The 17,270-nt window shown below is 40.3% G+C and overlaps 1 protein-coding gene across 6 annotated transcripts; it reads right to left on the bottom strand.

Moving 5' to 3' along the window:
• Positions 1–261: 261 nt before the first annotated feature.
• LOC127087961 (endo-1,4-beta-xylanase 1) lies at positions 262–3,705 on the bottom strand. Of its 6 annotated transcripts, XM_051028873.1 has the most exons (7): positions 3,687–3,705; positions 3,311–3,445; positions 3,102–3,197; positions 2,567–2,922; positions 2,285–2,462; positions 1,587–2,123; positions 262–1,510 (listed from the first exon to the last, which is right to left on the bottom strand). In XM_051028873.1, exons 3-7 carry the CDS (start codon positions 3,147–3,149, stop codon positions 401–403), a joined length of 2,229 nt encoding a protein of 742 aa, XP_050884830.1. In that variant the 5' UTR covers positions 3,150–3,197; positions 3,311–3,445; positions 3,687–3,705; the 3' UTR covers positions 262–400. The 6 variants fall into 6 exon arrangements, with proteins under 6 accessions (XP_050884830.1, XP_050884833.1, XP_050884834.1 ...); XM_051028876.1 differs by lacking the exon at positions 3,687–3,705 and having other exon boundaries at positions 2,567–2,919; positions 3,311–3,680; XM_051028877.1 differs by lacking the exon at positions 3,687–3,705 and having other exon boundaries at positions 2,567–2,919; positions 3,102–3,166; positions 3,311–3,680.
• Between the last annotated feature and the right edge of the window lie 13,565 nt (positions 3,706–17,270).

The raw sequence follows: 17,270 nt of genomic DNA, 5'->3' as shown, positions 1-17,270 counted from the left end.
GTATTTGTAAGTTGAATTCCTCTCCTTCTAAATTTTGAGTGTATGGAAGAGAGTCGATGATTAAAAACCTAGATTATAAAATGGAAGTAGCAAAACTAAAAGAAAAATTACAATTAAGCTTAAATAATTTGTATTTTAACCTTTACTAGTGATACTCATTAGATAATAATAGCCTATAAAAAGATATTAGTGCTTTTAGTTTATTCATACTAAAACATAATACCTAGTTTTCAGTTTTCACACATAATTACCAGCAACTAGTTTAATAACAAACCAACAAATATTATTTTATTCCATCAATCTTTACATTACAAACTTGTTATTTTCATCAACCCATATGAAAAAAATTACAATCATAAAATGCATACCATTTCAACAACATAATACTAGTTCTTGAGGCTTACAAGTCAATTGATATCACCAATGAAGAATCACCCTTATCAACAAAAAATGTCTTGGAAGTTACCTTTTCCAATGTAACAACTTCCACATTATACATACCACTGAATCCTCTGAAGCTGAATTCTCCTTGTTCATCAACATGGCCATGACTATGAGATAACCACTCTTGTTTAAGATCAATGAACCTTCTCCCAGCTTCATTCATTTCACCTTCTGCATTAACCAAATGCGCATTGTCGCGACTCATAAACAATTCCCAGAATCCCCATAGCATTACACCGTCCACAGACGGGTGCGCCATAGCTTCGCGTAACATAACTTCCAAATCATCGCCTCGAACATATTCATTAGTCGAAGACACGTCAAGCTCGGTGAACCAGATTGGCAGACCGATAGTAGCAAGTTTGTCGAGCGCAGAACAAACAATAGGCCCGACAGGACTATCAATGTGACCCTGAATTCCGATTCCCCCAACCGGGGCACCTTGGTCTTGCAAATCAAGAATCTGTTGCATGTATTTTTCCGGAGAAGAATTCGTGTCACATCCATCTTCGACGTGATAGTCATTCACAAATAGGTTAACAGATGGATCGACTTGATGCGCAGTCTTGAACATGTTTGCCCTTATATCCTTACCTAGTCTGTCTTGATAAAATGAACCATGCAACATTTCATTGTTAACATCATAGTGCTTGAACTTGCCTTTGTAGCGAGCCAATAAACCTGTTAACCGATTCTGAACCGCTGTCATTAAATCGTTTCTGTTAAGTGATTTGACCCATTGTTGAACATTGCTATCCACTTCCCAGAAGATGCAATGTCCGCGAATGTCGATCTTGTATTTTTGACACAAGTCTAACATATCATCAGCATCTTTGTAGTTGAAATTTCCTTTTTGTGGCTCTGTCCAAAACCATTTCAACTCGTTACCGAATACAGCCCAGTTAAAATGTTGCACAAAGAAGTCTACAAAATCTTCGTTGTCGATATTTGTTCGGGTGATGCATGATCCAATTGGAAAATCATTCTCTATTTGTTTAACTTTCACAAAAGTATACTCGCATGTGTCCACACCAGAAAATTTTAATGTAACATCACGTTTACGGATCTGCACACAGATAGACAGAGAGACGGATAGTGTCAATTCTTATATGACATATAACTTGAAAATGTTATCATGTTACCTTGTCTGTCTGCTTCCTTAAATATCGAAACCTTGCCTGTCTATCGACAGGAAAAATTTGAAGTCCAGCGACCATTAAGTCGACTCCAGAGACAGGACCTTGAATATAAACAAAAACATTAGATGGCTGTTTTTCAATTCTAAATGAACCGCCGATTTCATGCCATCTGCTATCAGCCACTTCAGTTTGTCCTCCATTGACCCACTGGCCGTCAACGCTAAGCGAAATGCCGACATTCTGAGGGCCGTGTGATCCGGAGCTTGTCCGGACCCAAGCAGATACTTGATAAGTTAAATAGAGTTTCAATTTCTCAGTAATCGTCTGAGTAGGACCCATCCATGTTTGCGTGCGGTTGGTTACAAGAATGTAGCGTCCACTCAGGGATTCATGAGGGCCGAGAGAGTCTCTTGCCATTGGTGGAATTACACGCGGTGAACCAGTTCCAATGCTCAAAGTACAATTACCAAGCGGAGACCACCCGTTTGTGCCATTATCCAGATTGCTGTTCTCAATTATATTAACCCCGAAAGCAACATTCTGGTGAAAACAAATACATTCTTCAGTTGCTTGAAGCATAAGTAATTGGTCATACAACAAAAGTATATCAACGCAACTATTAAATTTTAAAATTTCATGATTGATGATGAATGTGTAAAGAGAAACTAAAGTAACTGCATAATATATGATGAAAGCTCAACCTCAAAATCCGGGGGTGGCGAAGGTGGTGTTTTCGCAGCATGCTTTATAACCAAACTATTTAGAAGAATGTCAGTGCCTGCAGCAGGACCTTCAAAATAAACAATAACTTTTGAGGGAGAATCATTTAGAAGGAACTTTCCTTGCATTTGAGTCCAATCTTTATTTGTCGCCTGCACACTTTAGTAAACAAAAACTCAGTTCAGCAATTTAGAGAAACGTTAAGAGCATTCTAATATAAATTATTCGTGATTTCGATAGAAAAAAGAGATAGAGATGCTAACTTGGCAATGCCTATATACTGCTCTCGAAGATCTGGTTTTTGAACATACAATGTAACACGAAGATCAGAAGTATTGACATTGTTCCCAAATATCCGAACTAAAGCAGTGACTTCATACGCAAGTTTGCGCTGCACTCGTCCAGTGATCTCTTGCTGAATTCCATTCCAGCTTTGCGTGCGCTCGGTTGCAGCTGCAAAGAATTTCCCGGATTTCGGGAGGACTTTCCCATCTCCCATGGAATCGTGTAACGCAATCTTGCATCCTCTTCCAGTCCAGTTATTCAGGCCATCCTCAAACTGAGGATTTAGTATGATGTTTTCGTCGTCAGCGGAAACACATACCGCATTTATTGCCTTCTGAAATAAAAGGAAAGTTGCATCAAAAAATGAGTAATACGGTTTAACCGAATGCAAACACGAATAGTGCCCGATTCGTTTCATTTTGGTTAATACAGTAAACAAATTAAATAAGACAACACAACACAAACATAAGAAAAGTTGTTGAATACTGAATAATGGATAACATAAATGCATGCCTCTGAGTCTGAGAGGTTTCCAGCATCAACCTTCTCCGAGTTTTCCATATCTTCGCAACACACTTCTAAAGAAAATACAAGAATCAGCCACAAGACCTTCAATTCACATCATGAAAAAATCAATCCATAATCAAACAATCATGACAAAGAGAACATGCATGTCGAAAACATGTTTCTTGCAGTTTAAGAAATAAACCTAGGAATGTTACCTAGCTATAGAGAATGCTTATGCTTCCGGGGAAAGTGAAAGTTGTAAACTTTGTTTATGAAAAAAAAGGCCTAGAACATCCTCAACATATATAGGCATTGTCTCAGCAGATTTGTGAAGTGAAGCCTAAGAAAAACTGTGGGGCCAATCAACAAGAAAGCCATTGTCAAAAATTTTCCTTTGTCAGGACAAACTGTCCAAACAACATGATCAAATTAGTATCCTATCATATTAATAATCAAAACCCGTTTTAAACAAACCAAACAAAACATAAACAAAGATGATGCTTTTGTATTTTAGCTTTTCTCTCCTATTGCTTTGCATTGCAGATAAGATAAGCAATGCTTGAATTAGAATGGAAGCCTAAAAAAACTCACAGATTGAGGAAGAAAATGCTTTAAAATCTTAATAGTGATTTCTATGAAACTTTGATCACAAGTTTCACAAGAGTTGGGTGTATCAATTAATTTCGGGCACATGTGATAAAATGGAAAACTTACTATAAGAGTAAATGCTTGCCACTAATAACATCATCTTCTATGGTTTGCAAAACTCCTACGGAACTCGTAAATGTTACATCACATTATCATTTAGTTATGTAAGTTATACAAATAATCCATTAAAGTTGAAGTACAAAGGGTTACTTAATTTACAAGTTAGGTTACTAAATGTAACATTGTGTTATGGTAAGGCTTATGAATAACAATTATTCCGTTAATTGGTGAAGGTAAGAAAGAATGCATAGCGACATTTTACCTAAATGTTTGTGATGAAACACAAAACCAAACACTGAGGTGCAGTGAGAGATATGAATGGAGGGAGTAGGAAGAATGTGGCATTCCATGGTTTCAAAGGATTCTGGTTAAGAGAAAAATGGCAAACAGATTCTTTTAACCTCTCTTCTTGTAGGAGAAAATGCTCATTTCCAATATCTTCGTTTCACATTTTAAGAGATAATTTTTTTGTTCATTTTGATTAAAAAAAATTAATTCCGCAATTAATGTTGTTTGTTTAACACTTTAAAAGATAAATTTTTATAAAAGTAATTTAAATATTCTTCTTTATAAACAAAAAAAGAAGAAGGTATTCCATCGAGGAAAAGGAAATGATGGTAGGTTGAAGATGTCGACTTTAGAAGGATATCTGGTATGGGGATAGAAATTTTCGGTGATCATTGACATAAGTGGAATTTGTAAGGGTGAAAGTGAATGAATATTTGAGTCACGCTTATATAGGGGACTGTCACCGATTAATCCAACAAGAGACACATAAGTTACTCCTTTATTGTTGTGTTTTAGTGTGAATGTCTACTTGTTCGCCAGCTGAAGAAGCGCTTTTGGTTGGATTGAATCTATGGATCGGGTCGGTCTTATTAGGCACTTGGCCAATCCAAAATAATTGCCCCCAGGTCCTTGTTGTCTGTGATGAAGCCAGGAATATTGGCAGGGAGTTTTGAGACCGGTCTAATTGGGTGTTATGTTGAAGAAATATGTCAGTCAAGGAAATGTTCCAGGGATAGGAAAAATTTCATTGAGAAGCTGAGTTAGAGTTGGTGGTAATGGGAGTATACACATTTAACGTCAATCGTGTCATAGAAACATCGTCTTGGGAAAATCCACCATGTGACTTCACGCGCCTAGGGTAGGGAGGCGACACACTTATAGTACTTATGTGAAATTGAGTGTCGTTACGAGATCATGGTTTATTCTTGACCATTGATCATGTATTTTGGTTCTCATTGGCTTTTCTGTCGTAGATCTTGGTGCTCTCTATGTCTATAAATAGAGAGAGCGAAATTGGTTTTCTCTTTTTTGTCTTTTTTCACTTTTGAGTGCTATCGACCTTCTTCCTTTCTTTGTGATTTCGACAAGAACCAATGTAGTCTTATGGGTTTTAAAATCTTCATTTTTTGGCTTTGATCTTCATTCTTCAGAGTCTATAACTTTATGGGTTCCCAACGACTTGCTCTTCGTTGCTTGTTCTCTATTCTTCAGAACCTGCAAAATATTCAAGGTACCTGTCTCTCGTCTTTTCCTTTCTCTATTATTTATTAGCCTCTTTAATCATGGCCAGCCTAGGAAACCTAAAGATCCAATTCATAGATTTAAGAAGTAACGATAAAATCAATGAAGCATTATCTCAGGCCGAGGCAAAACTAATAAACCCAGTGAATTTAGATGTGTCATCTTTAGAAGTAAGAAACTCAATAATTTTTGTATAGTATTTTCTACTTGTAAAACTCACAGTTCTATTACGAAAGTAGAGACACTGAAATACCATTTACGATTGGAAAGAGCAAAAATGGTATTAGACTTAGAAACTTCTTATTTTTAATTACTAAATACGCGACAGAGATTTTTAATTAATTATTAAATCACTATTTTCCCAACATGGTATGCCACAAACTCAACATCAATCCTTCTGCAAGAAATTTCATCTAGAGAAAATGCCATTGGTCGCTAGATAAATATTAGACCACCAAGAATATTGTAAACAGACTCATTCAAGAAACCTTCATATCAGAGATGAACTATGCTAAATGATCGTCGAATGTTGTGTTTGTCCAGAAAGTGAGTGGTGAGTTTTGAATGTGCATCAACTACATTGACCTGAACAAAGCTTATCACAAAGGTGCATATCCTACACCTAATAAAGACAAGTGTTTACTGTTATTTTTGGTAAACAATCACGAGTTTGAAAGTCTATGAGATTAACTCGAAAAATCTCTAAAGCAATTTGTGCAAATAATTTGTCTAAACACACGCACGTGTGAATTAAATGCAACGTAACAAAATGTTTTAAATGAAGTCAAGTTGTGATAAATGATAAGGTAAAATGCAGTAAATAACATTAAATAAAATAAAGGAAAAAGTACATGTTTTGTTTAAGAAGACAACAAGACTAAGAAAAAAGGGTGGACGCAGACGTATACGTGTTTCTCGCTCAATTGTTTCGCTTTTTGATTCGGGTACTCAAGTGGTATGGAGAGTATGTATATGATTTTGTGACCCTTGATCACATGTACGAGTCTTCTATTTACAAAATAACTATCGGCGACGGTTATGACCACTAGGAGATTTGTTGCATCTTCTCCATGTTCCATCTTTAAGGTTCCCACTAGTGCGCTTATGTGTCTTCCAAGACGCTATATGCTTGTAACCCACGTTAAGTGGTAACTGCTTTTCCAATTCTTCCACTTCTTCACGATCTCTCAAAGATAACTGCTCCAACATGTTGTCGACGATGCCTATCCAGGCCCCATGACTTATAAAATTCACTACGTCTTTTATACCATTCTATTTCGTCGACGGGTGTTGTACCCTAAAACTTTTCCCTTCCTTTTTCATATTTTCACTCAATTAATAATAGTATGTGTCATACCCCAAAATTTGCCCATTAATATTTCAAGACATTTTTCAGGGCACCCCGACTCATTTTTATGACACTGATCTTAAAGGAACAAAGGCCCAGCTCACGAATGGCCCAATCCAGAAAATGGCCCAAACTGGCCTGTTCGCTACACGCTCGCCTAGCGAACGTTCGCTACACGCTCGCCTAGCGAAGCAAACGTTCGCTACCAGCTCGCCTAGCGAAGCTGACAGACAACAAAAAATTTCGGGCTTCGTTCTGAGCCCATTAGGTCATGAAAAAGGGCATTATAAATACTAGCACTTGAGTAATGAAAAGAAAAAGGACGAAAAACGGAGGAAGAGGGACGAAAACCCTGGCACAGAAACCCTGGAGGCTACTTTAGAAAGTTCCGAGTGCAGAAACCCTGAAGGCCGCTCCTCCGCTCCGAAGCTACCACCGCCCAACTCAATCCGGCTCGCCAATTCAAGGTTGCAACTCGATTGCAAACATGTTTGCATTACTATTATCGCTTTATTTTCTTAATTTGCATGTGATACCGCTTTATGTTCTTAACTTGCATGTGATAATATAATCGAATTCATAAACATATTTGAGGTTTTGCATGTGAATTTAAGTGTGCCTGAATATTGTGAATGCTGAATCATGTAATTATGTGTTGGATGCCATAAGCCATGCCGCAGGTTGAAGTCATACTGTTCTGAAATTCAAAACCCGCAGCCGCTCGCTAGCACATCGCTAAGCGAGCATGTAGCGAGTATTCTCTAGGCCTTCGCTAGGCGAGGCAGAGGCGAACGGGACAGCCGTTTATATTTCGTTTGTTCTGTGCTATGCTTCTCTGATCTGTTCCCGTATCTTCATACACTGTTTTGCATGACATTTTGCTGCTGTGATTTCTTTTGCGGTGTAATCCTCGATTGCACCCTGATTTGGTATGCTAACCCGTTTGTTGAATTTTGCAAAGGTTCATATGTCCCAGAAAAGAGATTGTCGTTTAGGTCTTCCACTTTATTTGTGGGATACCCTTGTGGAGACTCACCTTAAATTGCTTAATTAATTTTAATGTGTTAATTTTAATGTATTAATTTTAATGTATTAATTTTAATGTATTGATTTTAATGTGGAGATTCATCCTAATCACCTAATTGACTTTAAAATATGGCCTTTAAATATGTGATCTTGGACCTCTCTTTTGCCTTACGATATTACGGTATTACGGTCATGTCCCGCGAACGTGGGGATACACTTAGCAAAGACCCTTCGATTAAATCATCATAAAATAAATCATGGTCCCTCGGATGTTGCCTTCGAAAATACGATTTTGTCCCTCGATGACCCTTCGGTGTAGCCTACGGTTAAATGATGATCGTCTCTTCGAATGCTAAGGTATCCTTACAACTGTTGCCTTCAATGACCTATCGATGACCCTACGATGACCCTTTTACATCCAAAGGGTAAGATTACTTACTTCTCAATAGTAAGGACAGTTTTACCCTCATAAGGATAGGAAATGCCCATAACGACCTCAGGAAGGTATAACTCTCAATTACTGGATCATAACCTAAAACATTTTCCACCCCTCACACTTTACACTTTACTAATCCTAGAAAATCACCACTTGGTATACATTCATACTAGAATCATTATCGAGTTATATTTTTCTAAACCATTTTCAAAATCAAATGAGATAAATACTCTGTATACATTCATACGAGAATCATTACAAAGTTAAACTCTCTTTCAAACATTTTTTAAGCAATTCACCGACACTTTTCAGACAAAAATATAAGTGATCCAGTAATTAAGAGCCCATGGATAACCATGGATACAAAGGGTGCTAACACCTTCCCTTTGTATAATGTACCTCCCGAACCCAAAATCTATTGAGGTCTTTCCTGTTCTTTTCCACCTTTCCTTATTGGATAAAAGAAAAGTCGGTGGCGACTCTTGCTATCCGCGACATTGCGATAAAAAGCAAAACACCCCAAGTCAGTTCACCGTATGACAGAACTGGCGACTCTGCTGGGGACATATTTACAAGAGAGGTTACCTTAAAAAAACAAGATCACATATTCAAATTGTCTGATTTACTTTTAAGGGATTGCTTGGGTATTCTTGAGTGAAAGATCCTACACCCGGATCTAGTGTACCTTAGGTAAGTAGCAATAGATCATCGCGACTATCCGGCGTATACCGGAATGGTCAAAGTGATGGCTACGGTTAATGTGGCACTTTGGATGTCCTGATGTTCCTCATGTTAGTTGAGGAAAAATTTGGCATTCGCGTGGTGTCATCAAAGCATTAACCAGACCTTTAGAACCCTAATTGACTCATCCTGGCCATTAGAAAGTAATGAGATAACTGACTTCGGTTCCGACTGGGGTTGGTTGAGACTCGATACTACACTCTTTGAGATTGGACTTTAGGGAAGCTTCGGTCAACCACTTGGTGTTGCACTGAAGCGGACTTAAAGAAAGGTCGATGATCTGAGATCCTTCTAGAACCCGGTTACTATTTTAGGACAGGTTGAACCAACCAAACTTCAGTGGGGAGGGTACTTACCTATGGAACTCATGCAAGCCTTAAAACCTAGGGATGACCGTTGTATGACTTGTGTGTGCTTGTTATTTACATAGCATCATAACATCATAACATCATAGCATCATAACATCATAACATCATAACCTCATGACATTGCACTAATCATTTCAAGGACTTAGGGATTTAACTTGGCTCTATTTTGTAAGGCTATGGCTCCCAGGAAGACCATCCGGATCAATTTTGCAGTCATCTCTCCCCAACTCAAGGATTTAGTGTCAGAACTCCCTGATCAGGCTCAGTTCATCCAGAAGCATGGTCATCTTCTCAATTTGGTTACCACTGGTTTCAAAGAAGATATGATGAGAGTCCTGTTCCAGTTCTTCGATCCTAAACATCATTGCTTCACTTTCCCAGATTATCAGTTGATACCTACATTAGAAGAATTTTCCAAGCTACTTGGGATACCTATTCTTGATCAAATACCTTTCAGTGGGTTGGAAAAGGTCCCGAAGTCCGAAAAAGTTGCTGCAGTTTTACACATGACAAAGTCCGATATTGAAGCTAATTGGGTAACAAGAAGCGGAGTTAAGGGTTTACTTGCCAAATTTCTGATGAATAAGGCCCGAGAATTCTTAAAATTCATGAATGTCCAAGCTTTCGAAGACGTTCTAGCATTACTAATCTATGGTTTGGTGCTATTTCCCAACCCGGACCAATTCATAGACATGAATGCTATTAAGATATTTCTCATTCATAACCCTGTACCTACCTTGCTTGGAGACATCCTGCATTCCCTTCACACTCGTACTATGAAAAGGCAAGGGACTCTCATGTGCTGCATGCCTTTACTGTCTAGGTGGTTTATTTCGCACCTTCCTCCATCAGTCTTGAAGAATGAGCAGGGTTTGAAGTGGTCTCAAAGGATAATGTCGCTCTCCCATTCAGACATCCGTTGGTGCCCCCATCTCAAAGAAAATGCTATCATCATTGACCGATGTGGAGAGTTCTCTAATGTACCACTCATGGGGATAAGAGGAGGTATTACTTATAATCCTGCTCTAGCCCTACGTCAGTTTGGTTGTGCTCGAAGAGATGGCCCACATGAGATGATTATCCAAGGCACTGTGTTTGACTATGACAATGACTCTCAAGGTCTCCGCCAAAGGTTTGTACGAGCTTGGGGCATGGTGAAAAGAAGCACTTTAGGAAAGAAAAATTCTATTCCTATGGAGCCTTATCTCAGATGGGTACGCGCCAGAGCTCGCGAACTCGTCATGCCATATCTTACAGTCGGACCATTGATTGTTGAATCAGAGGTCGAAGGAGGTACTTCCCAGATCATTGCTTACCCAGATATGCCAACCGATGTCGAGGAATTGAAAAGATCCTGGACCCAGTTGAGAGAGGAGAGAGATACTTTCGAAACTCAGTTCAATGCAGAAAGGAAGAAAGTATTAGACCTCACCAGCCAGCTTAATGAGGAACGAAGACTCAATGCATATCTTCGCCCGAAAAGAAGCCGCCCCTGGGAGACCTAGCCTTTATTGTATTTTGCCATTTATTGTAATAAACATTGATTAAAAATTATTAATAAAAGTCCTTTCTTTGTTTGGTAGTGTATGCGGAGTTAAATTCCAAAAGTCCTTGGAAACATTTCATGCATCGCATAACATAACATAACACTGCATAACAGGTATTCTACAAGTTCAATGTTCTCACGGTCTTAATTGCAAACAGAAAAATGGATCTCGAACAAACTGTCAAAGATCTCCAGACTCAGAATGCTCAATTCAAGGAGATGATGCTAAGCTTATCCAAGGGGCAGGAGGAACTGAAGGCTCTTTTGGTCGAAAAGAAGAAAGACAAGAAAGTTGTGAGTTTCATTAACCCGGGAAGAAGGCGTAAAGGACAGGCTACGGGAATCGAATTTGGAATCCCGAATGGTCCAGAAGAGGGGGCGGAGAATGATTCAGAGGAAGAGAATGCTGATTTCTCCAACCCTGAGGATGACGATGAGAACTATGAAAATGAACAGTACTCTCCAAGAGATGATAAGTACAAGTTGCTGGAAGAACGCATGCTAGCCATGGAGGGTCAGAAGGCGCCTGGTCTAGATTTCGAAAGTTTAGGTCTGGTCTCCGATGTGACCATTCCCCGCAAATTCAAAATCCCCACTTTCACTAAGTACGATGGTGCATCCTGTCCTCAGATGCATCTAAGAGCTTATGTGAGAAAGATTCAGCCGCATACCACTGATAAGAAACTGTGGATCCATTTCTTCCAAGAAAGTCTGTCTGGCACTCAGTTGGAATGGTATTATCAGCTCGAGAGCTCTGACATCCGCACCTGGACTGATTTAGCAACGGCTTTCTATAAGCAGTACCAGTACAATTCTGAATTAGCGCCTACTCGGTTACAGTTGCAGAATATGGCTATGGGATCTAAAGAAAGCTTCAAAGAGTATGCTCAGAAATGGAGAGATTTGGCCGGCAGGGTCAAACCCCCTATGACTGACAGAGAATTGGTGGACATGTTCATGGGCACACTGACCGGCCCATTCTACAGCCATCTACTGGGGAGTTCTTCATCTGGTTTCACTGAACTTATACTGACAGGTGAACGAGTGGAGAGCGGCATTCGAAGTGGAAAGATACAGGCAACTACCTCTACAAGCAGCAAAAAGTCCTACCAGGGGAAGAACGAATCAAATGCTGTGTACGGTCAAAAGGGTCGTAACAAGAAAAATGGTGACCATGCCATTGGAGCAGTCACGATTGCAGCGCCACCATCTCAAAACTTCCAGCCCAAACAAGACAGGCCAAGAAGGCAGTTCACCAGGATCAATATGACCTTGGCACAGGCACTGCAGGGAATGCTAAAGGCAAAGTTGATCACCCTTAGAGATCCTCCTACAAATCCCAACACTTCCTCTTCTCGTTATAATCCCAATGCCAGGTGTGCATATCACTCCGATAGCCCCGGGCACGATACAAACGATTGCTGGCCATTGAAGAATAAGATTCAGGATATGATCGAAGCGGGAGAGATTGAGTTTGAGCCTCCGGAGACTCCTAATGTCATCACGGCTCCTATGCCTAATCATGACAAGGCTGTTAATGCTCTCGATGACGATTCTCTCATCACTACTGTAGCAGACTTAACATCTCCTCTCCCGATCATAAAGAGGAATTTATTGCGAGCTGGTTTATTTCCAGGTTGTACTGAAGATTGCGATCTCTGCATACTCTGGCCCGAGGACTGTTTGAAATTGAAGAATGGTATTCAACGGCTGATGGACGATCGTACAGTTCTCTTCGAAAGGATTCCTAAGGCGGAAAACTCTATTGAAGAAATATCTGTGATTTCTAGGTCCAAAGTTCCAGTGAAGATTACCGCTACCAGGGCGCCTGTGAGGATTACTGCTGAGCCCAGGGTTGCTCCCCTAATCATCACTGCACCTGGCCCGATCCCGTATTCCTCAAGCAAAGCTATTCCGTGGAATTATGGCGGTGATGTTTACGTCCATGGCGTGAAGCAAGTGGATAATGCTGCTAATACTAGTGGCATTGTTGGGACTAGTAAAATTACTCGAAGCGGAAGGATCTTCTCTCCAGAAATCTCACCTCCTGTCCCCGAAAACCGAGGAAAGGAACCAGTCAACCCTTCTCAGTCAGAAATACCGATCGAAGCTACTGCTGAAGACGTTGCCAAACGAGAAATGGAAGAAGTGCTGAAAATCATTCGCAAGAGTGATTTTGATGTTGTAGAACAGTTGGGGCATACCCCTTCCAAAATCTCGATGTTATCCTTGTTGCTATCTTCTGAATCTCATGCCAATGCCTTGATAAAATTCCTGAAGACTGCTCATGTGCCTCAGGAAACATCTGTTGATCAGTTCGAAAATTATGTTGCTCACTTGGCTGTTGACAATGGCCTAGGCTTTTCCGACGCTGATCTGAAACCAGCAGGAAAGAATCACAATAAAGCCCTGCATATCTCCATTGAGTGTAGGGGAATCACTTTGTCTCATGTGTTGATCGATAATGGCTCTTCCTTGAACGTGCTGCCGACAGCTGTGCTGGATAAGCTGGATTGTAAAAGCATTGAACTGAAACCTAGTGACATTGTGGTACGTGCTTACGATGGTGCGAAGAGTGTTGTCCATGGCGAAGTAGTCCTCCCTATCAAAATAGGACCTCAAGTCTTCAACACTACCTTTCATGTAATGAACATTCGTCCTGCCTACTCCTGCTTACTGGGACGCCCTTGGATTCATGGGGCAGGTGCTGTAGCTTCGTCTCTCCATCAAAAGCTGAGATATCCGATAGAGGGTAAGATTGTCACCGTGTGTGGAGAAGAAGAGTACATTGTCAGTAGTGTGCATACCTTCAGATACGTCGAGATGGATGGTGAATTCATTGAGACTCCTTGTCAGTCATTTGAAGTAGTTCCTCCGACCATGCCTGTCCTTAAGCCAACTTCCTGTGTACCCAAGGTTATTCGTGCTCCTCCTGCTATGATTTCTCTGAAGGACGCTCAAGCCGTGGTTGAAGATGGTGGTCGTACTGGCTGGGGTTAATTGATCGACGTACCATACAAGTCTGACAAATTTGGCCTGGGGTTCAACCCTGACAAGAGTCAAGTTAATGCTGTAGAAGATGCTGACAGCGATTATGACTTGGATAGCTGGATGCTCCCAATAATTGATGACGGACCCAATAATTGGAAGGCTGAAGACACTATCCCGATTTCCTTTAGTCAAGAGTAATTGTTATTGCTATTTTAGTGTTTCAAAGCATTGTGTCTAAGCCCGGGGCATAATAGCTAATTTTTCAAGGGTTTTGTCATTTTCATAAGCATATTTACATTCAATAAATCAATGGACCTTTTGCATTCAAATATTGCGCTCTTTATCTTTCCTGTCATTTTTCAAACAAGCTATGTTTCTTGCACACACTCACGTGACAATTTGCCGATCCATATCCACTCTGGATCCTGTTGGTAATGACTCTGCTACTGTTCATTATGACTTTGAAAATCCGATCTACCAAGCCAAGGATGGAAGTGAGAAAGATTGTGAAGTCCCTGGAGAACTTGTCCGACTACTGCAAGAAGAAAAGACTATACAGCCGCATGAGGAATCAATTGAAATTGTAAATCTGGGTACTGAAATAAACAAGAAAGAAATCAGAGGTTTCTTGGGGCACTCGAATTACATTGCCCGATTCACTCCACACTTGACTGCTACCTGCAAACCCATCTTCAAATTACTGAGACAAAATCAAGAGATGGTATGGAATGATGAATGCCAAGAAGCTTATGACAAAATCAAGAGATGGTATGGAATGATGAATGCCAAGAAGCTTATGACAAAATCAAGAAGTATCTCCAAGAACCTCCAATTCTGATGCTACCATTTGAAGGAAGACCTCTCATCATGTATTTGACCGTGTTAGAAAATTCAATGAGGTGTGTGTTGGGGCAACATGACGAGTCTGGTCGAAAAGAGCATGCCATATACTGCCTTAGCAAAAGGTACCGACTGTGAAACAAGATACTCACAGCCCGAGAAAGCTTGTTGTGCTTTGGCCTGGGCTGCTCGCCGACTAAGACAGTATATGTTGAATCATACCACCTTATTGACTTCTAAGATGGATTCTATCAAATATCTACTTAAGGAACCTGTTGTCTCCTGAAAGAGCTATCACTGACAATGGTACTAATTTGAACAACAAGATGATTACTGAACTCTGCACGCAGTTCAAAATAAAACACCATAACTCTTCTCCGTACCGGCCAAAGATGAACGACGCCGTGGAGGCTGCTAATAAGAATATCAAGAAGATCATACAAAAGATGACAGTAACGTACAAAGACTGGCATGAGATGTTACCATTCGCTCTCCACGGTTATCTCACTTCAGTGCGCACTTCGACAGGGGCAACTCCTTTCTCTTTAGTCTACGGAATGGAAGCCGTTTTACCAGTGGAAGTTCAGATTCCCTCTCTAAGAATCATGAAAGAGGCGGGCTTAGATGAATGGATTCAGACTCGACTCGATCAGATAAATTTGATTGATGAGAAGAGACTTGCAGCTGTATGTCACGGGCAGATATATCAGAAGCGCATGACCAGGGCATTCAACAAAAAGGTCAAGAGACAGGCGTATCAAATTGGCGACTTGGTAATCAAACGTATCGTTCTACCACAAACTGACCCCAGAGGCAAATGGACCCCCACATACGAAGGGCCATTTGTAGTTAAGAAGGTATTCTCTGGTGGAGCCATGATACTTGCTACAATGGATGGTGAAGACTTCCCACATCCCGTGAACGCGGACATAGTTAAAAAATACTACGCATAAAAAAGACCCGCTAGATCGACGTATCTAGGCAAAAGTAAGGGCATCCCGGCGAACCAAAAGGGTTCGGGCAAAAATTAGGGATATATATATAAAAAATGTACACCCGGCAAGTCGAAAACCTGAAAGGGCGGCTTGGGCAAAAAAAGGGTATCCTGGTGGACTGAAAACCTGAAAAGGCGGTCCAGGCAAAAATTAGGGATTAAAGCGTATGACTATGTCCCGTTCTCAGTCAACTTTATCCAAGTTCAAGGGACTGACCAAGCCAATCACTTCTATCCGACAGCAGGGGATGAGATGCTTAAAGACATAATGACAGTAGTAGACTTAAAATCGATAGGATTTTTCTGCATAGCTTTCTCTTTGTTTTTGACAATTTCCTCTTACTAGGATTTCTGTCTCCTTGTACACAATTTGCCTGTTTATAGGCCTTCTTTCAAAATCAATGCAACTCTCTTACAAAAAAGATGTTTTTGTTTTACTTTTTCTGTTTTGATTGCATAAACGTCCATTGATTTGATTTGAATTAATATGTGCATCTGAATATGATCAATGTTTACCAAAATACATGCATAGAATAGCAATAGAAACTACTACCCGACTTCAGGATCAAGGAAAAGGTCTAACCATGCTTCCAATGAATCCGCTACCAATTCTCTTCCCCCCAGCAAGCCTGTTGTTCCTCAGGAGAAATTGGCATTATTCCCCGGGCAAAGCCAGCTATTTCCCAGAAGAAGTCGATATCATCAGACAGATTGATCATCTCTTCCATCCCCAGCCAGGCTCTGTTGAATATTTCTACCATCAGACAGAAATCAAGAACCCCCAGCCGAGAGAGGGTCATCAACACAAATGTCTCCAACCAGCATATGGAGATTTGTTTTCCCCAGTGGAATCGCCAAGAAAGAAATTTCTCATACGCATAACTCATTCATTACATCATTTCACAGCATACGCATGCATACAACATTCGCATTTATTTTTTAGCATAACGCGGAACATCTCATGCATCATGACATAGCATGAAGCTAACTTTCTTTGCAGGTTAATTATCCTCCTGATATAATCAAAGTAAAAAGTTCATTCAGACAGACACCTCTATCAATTATGTACAAGTTCGGATACGTATTTCAGATACCATTCATGGGAACATTCATTCTGACAACACTCCGATATCCTCCTAACGATGGCATCTTCAAGCTCATCCCAGACGTTTATTGCAAGTACAACATATACAGATATCATCAGATGCTACCTAGTGTACGGTACATTTCTGAAATGTAGTCTAGTGTACGACTACCCCCCTTTTATCATCAGATTCAGCCTAATGGACGGCTCATTCTGCTCAGATACGGTCTAATGTACGACCCAATCGGACCTTTGTCTCCTCAGATGCTACCTAGTGTACGGTACATTTCTGAAGTGTAGTCTAGTGTACGACTACCCCCTTTTATCATCAGATTCAGCCTAATGGACGGCTCATTCTGCTCAGATACGGTCTAATGTACGACCCAATTAGACCTTCGTCTCCTCAGATTCTACCTAGTGTACGGTACATTTCTGAAGTGTAGTCTAGTGTACGACTACCCCCTTTTATCATCAGATTCAGCCTAACGGACGGCTCATCCTGCAACTCCAATACAGCCTGTCATAAGACCCATTTGGATCTTCAGCTCAGAGACGATCTAGCG

Source organism: Lathyrus oleraceus, chromosome 5 (genome assembly GCF_024323335.1).
Source record: "Lathyrus oleraceus cultivar Zhongwan6 chromosome 5, CAAS_Psat_ZW6_1.0, whole genome shotgun sequence".
Classification (NCBI taxonomy): Eukaryota; Viridiplantae; Streptophyta; class Magnoliopsida; order Fabales; family Fabaceae; genus Lathyrus; species Lathyrus oleraceus.
The sequence above is the reverse complement of the archived record's forward strand: the minus strand, read 5'-3'. Positions and strand labels throughout refer to the sequence as shown.

Coding starts and splice junctions, on each gene's coding strand:
- LOC127087961 (XM_051028873.1), bottom strand. CDS start 3,149: ATGGAAAACTCGGAGAAGGTTGATGCTGGAAACCTCTCAGACTCAGAG. Junction 2,923..3,101: donor GAAACCTCTCAGACTCAGAG/GCATGCATTTAT, acceptor CTTTTATTTCAG/AAGGCAATAAATGCGGTATG. Junction 2,124..2,284: donor CGCCACCCCCGGATTTTGAG/GTTGAGCTTTCA, acceptor TGTTTTCACCAG/AATGTTGCTTTCGGGGTTAA.